Source organism: Micromesistius poutassou (genome assembly GCF_964030765.1).
Source record: "Micromesistius poutassou genome assembly, contig: SCAFFOLD_1612, whole genome shotgun sequence".
Taxonomy (NCBI): domain Eukaryota; kingdom Metazoa; phylum Chordata; class Actinopteri; order Gadiformes; family Gadidae; genus Micromesistius; species Micromesistius poutassou.
Window position 1 is genome coordinate 7,501 of NW_028178233.1, and position 4,067 is coordinate 11,567.

Sequence of the window (4,067 nt, forward strand, 5' to 3'; positions counted from 1 at the left end):
ATTTTTTGTCGATTTTTTGACCAGAATGTTAACAATGGAAGGGAGACGAACCTCCTTTAATTAAAGATCAACCCTCACACATTTGTTGACTCCATCTCTAATGTGCTCCCTTGCGGTGATGCCTCTGCTCCGGCTTTAATGACCTCATGGTTCTTCACCACTTCTTTTACCTTACAGATTTTTTCCTTGTCAGCGTTTTTATATTTTTGAAGGGCCAGAAAATACTGAAAGATTAAATGTGACACACGTAGGCTGAACTAAACGTACAATGATAATGTAAAGAGTAGGCTTCTAGTAATGCCATTAATTAGTTGTGGTCCAGTATCCCAAAAACCATCCAGGTTATGTAAAGTTATGTTTTATTATTATAACCTTAAGCATGTGCTTTGAGTGTAATCTTTCTCCCAGCACAAAGTCACAGGGCCAAATTCTAGTTTACTCCCAGAGATATCATTTAGAAGTATTCAGTCAGTTAACAAACACACAAAACCTAACACACGCACACACACACACACACATAATATCACACAAACTTCCAGCTAGCAATTTGAAGAAACAATTGAAATTGTCCTTACAATTAAAAACAAAAATAAAATATAGGTTGGAATACATTTTACAATAACACACATCACTATAAACATTTGTTGTTGAACATCTGTTGTAACACCTCCACTGGTTAAATGCAAGAATGGATGCTACTTGATGCGTTGGGAAAACAGTGCGAGGAGCGAGGAACACATTAAGATATGCTAATTAGTTGAGTTGATTCAGGCCTGAATCCGTTTGGACCAACAACCACCAGGCCAATAGTTGGTGGTTGATCACAACCGTCGCCTCCTGTTTCCCCAACCCTGGGGCATCAATTGGAAATATTGTTTCCAGAAAAGCCTTACCAGTAACAACAATCCTTTAGTGTATAAATTACCATTAACCAAGAGAAAGAGAAAAATAAGCTCCTATTCGTCATCATCATCATCGTCATCCTCGTCGTCATCCTCGTCTTCATCCTCGTCTTCATCATCGTTATTCATCATGGTGTGTTGTTGCTGTTGTGTTTGTTGTTGTTGTGCCAGGCTGGCTCCTCCCCCCACCTTTCCCTTAGACTTGTAGTCGGCAACGTCCTGCAAGACAAGAAGCCCCACGTTTACACCTCAGAGTAGAGAGACAACAGCCCCACGTTTACACCTCAGTAGAGACAAGCAGCCCCACGTTTACACCTCAGAGTAGAGAGACAACAGCCCCACGTTTACACCTCAGTAGAGACAAGCAGCCCCACGTTTACACCTCAGAGTAGAGAGACAAGCAGCCCCACGTTTACACCTCAGTAGAGACAACAGCCCCACGTTTACACCTCAGTAGAGACAACAGCCCCACGTTTACACCTCAGAGTAGAGAGACAAGCAGCCCCACGTTTACACCTCAGAGTAGAGACAACAGCCCCACGTTTACACCTCAGTAGAGACAAGCAGCCCCACGTTTACACCTCAGAGTAGAGAGACAACAGCCCCACGTTTACACCTCAGTAGAGACAAGCAGCCCCACGTTTACACCTCAGAGTAGAGAGACAACAGCCCCACGTTTACACCTCAGAGTAGAGAGACAACAGCCCCACGTTTACACCTCAGAGTAGAGAGACAACAGCCCCACGTTTACACCTCAGTAGAGACAACAGCCCCACGTTTACACCTCAGAGTAGAGACAACAGCCCCACGTTTACACCTCAGTAGAGACAACAGCCCCACGTTTACACCTCAGAGTAGAGACAACAGCCCCACATTTACACCTCAGAGTAGAGAGACAAGCAGCCCCACGTTTACACCTCAGAGTAGAGAGACAACAGCCCCACGTTTACACCTCAGTAGAGACAAGCAGCCCCACGTTTACACCTCAGAGTAGAGACAACAGCCCCACGTTTACACCTCAGAGTAGAGAGACAACAGCCCCACGTTTACACCTCAGAGTAGAGACAACAGCCCCACGTTTACACCTCAGTGCAGAAGGTGGTTTCAGCGCGTTAGCGTACCTTCTGGTACTTGTCCTTGAGCTTGTTGGCCTTCTGCAGGTATGGCTGCTTGTTGGCATCTGTCAGGTTGTTCCACTGCTCCCCGAGTTTCTTAGCCACATCTCCGATGCCCAGAGTGGGGTGCACCGCCTTGATCTTTGGCCGGTGGTCCGCACAGAAGATGAAGAAGCCAGAGCTAAAAGAGGAGGGTGGAGGAGGAGGGGAGAGGAGGGGAGGCAGACGGCACAGAATGAATGCTAACCCTAACCCAACGGGTTAGTGCTACCCTAACCCAATGGGTTAGTGCTAACCCTAACCCAATGGGTTAGTGTTAACCTAACCCAATGGGTTAGTGCTAACCCTAACCCAATGGGTTAGTGTTAACCTAACCTGGGTTAGTGCTAACCTAACCCAACGGGTTAGTGCTACCCTAACCCAATGGGTTAGTGCTAACCCTAACCCAATGGGTTAGTGTTAACCTAACCTGGGTTAGTGCTAACCTAACCCAATGGGTTAGTGCTAACCCAACCCAACGGGTTAGTGTTAACCTAACCTGGGTTAGTGCTAACCTAACCCAATGGGTTAGTGCTAACCCAACCCAACGGGTTAGTGTTAACCTAACCTGGGTTAGTGCTAACCTAACCCAATGGGTTAGTGCTAACCCAACCCAACGGGTTAGTGTTAACCTAACCTGGGTTAGTGCTAACCCTAACCCAATGGGTTAGTGTTAACCCAACGGGTTAGTGCTAACCCAACCCAACGGGTTAGTGTTAACCCTAACCCAATGGGTTAGTGCTAACCTAACCCAACGGGTTAGTGTTAACCTAACCTGGGTTAGTGCTAACCCAACCCAACGGGTTAGTGTTAACCTAACCTGGGTTAGTGCTAACCTAACCCAATGGGTTAGTGCTAACCCAACCCAACGGGTTAGTGTTAACCTAACCTGGGTTAGTGCTAACCTAACCCATTTCATAGGTTTTAAATAGACTATAATTCTACGTTGTTTCACATTTCCTTACGGCGGTCTCTTGGGCGCGTTGGGGTCTTTCTTCTGCCCCTTCTTCCTGCCAGGAGCGAAATGCTGCATCTCGTTGTCGAAGCGGACCTTGTCCTGCTGGCCAGGTCCTCAAACTTCCCCTTTTCTTTACTGGAGATGGTCTAGAGAGGGCACAAGGATCAGCACACAGAACAGACTGGAGATGGTCTAGAGAGGGCACAAGGATCAGCACACAGAACAGACTGGAGATGGTCTAGAGAGGGCACAAGGATCAGCACACAGAACAGACTGGAGATGGTCTAGAGAGGGCACAAGGATCAGCACACAGAACAGACTGGAGATGGTCTAGAGAGGGCACAAGGATCAGCACACAGAACAGACTGGAGATGGTCTAGAGAGGGCACAAGGATCAGCACACAGAACAGACTGGAGATGGTCTAGAGAGGGCACAAGGATCAGCACACAGAACAGACTGGAGATGGTCTAGAGAGGGCACAAGGATCAGCACACAGAACAGACTGGAGATGGTCTAGAGAGGGCACAAGGATCAGCACACAGAACAGACTGGAGATGGTCTAGAGAGGGCACAAGGATCAGCACACAGAACAGACTGGAGATGGTCTAGAGAGGGCACAAGGATCAGCACACAGAACAGACTGGAGGGGTATGGCTCCAGAGCACCGTCTGGCCGGTTCTAAGGACTGGTTCTCACCTTCCACCGCTCTGAACACTTTTTGGAGAACATGGTGAAGTTCACAGGAACCTCGGGGGTCTTCTTCTCGTGCTCTGGCGGCAGGTCTTGATGAAGTACGCATAGGCGGACATTTTGCCCTTGGGCTTCCTGGGGTCCCCCTGCACACAGGAAGTCCTGTTTAGAGACCCCACATCCCAGAGGCTGTTTAGAGACCCCCCCCCCAGAGGCTGTTTAGAGACCCCGCCCCAGAGGCTGTTTAGAGACCCCGCCCCCCAGAGGCTGTTTAGAGACCCCCCCCCCAGAGGCTGTTTAGAGACCCCCCCCCCAGAGGCTGTTTAGAGACCCCCCCCCCCAGAGGCTGTTTAGAGACCCCC

At 48.7% G+C, this 4,067-nt stretch overlaps 2 protein-coding genes across 4 annotated transcripts in view; one reads left to right on the forward strand and one right to left on the reverse strand.

Annotated features, from left to right (window-relative positions):
- med11 (mediator complex subunit 11) overlaps positions 1-77 on the forward strand; it is a 1,882-nt gene extending 1,805 nt beyond the window's left edge. For all 3 annotated transcript variants that reach the window (XM_084490459.1, XM_084490461.1, XM_084490460.1), the window contains one exon: positions 1-77. This exon is cut by the window's left edge and continues 354 nt beyond it. The gene's annotated coding sequence lies outside the window, so the exon portion shown is untranslated.
- Positions 78-817: 740 nt separating this feature from the next.
- Positions 818-3,851, reverse strand: hmgb3a (high mobility group box 3a; the record flags this gene model as incomplete). The annotated part of the gene is given in 6 exon segments (XM_084490463.1): positions 818-1,121; positions 2,024-2,198; positions 3,022-3,118; positions 3,121-3,160; positions 3,712-3,788; positions 3,791-3,851. Coding segments are annotated over 6 exon segments (615 nt in total), but the record flags the coding sequence as incomplete, so codon positions are not given.
- Positions 3,852-4,067: the final 216 nt, after the last annotated feature.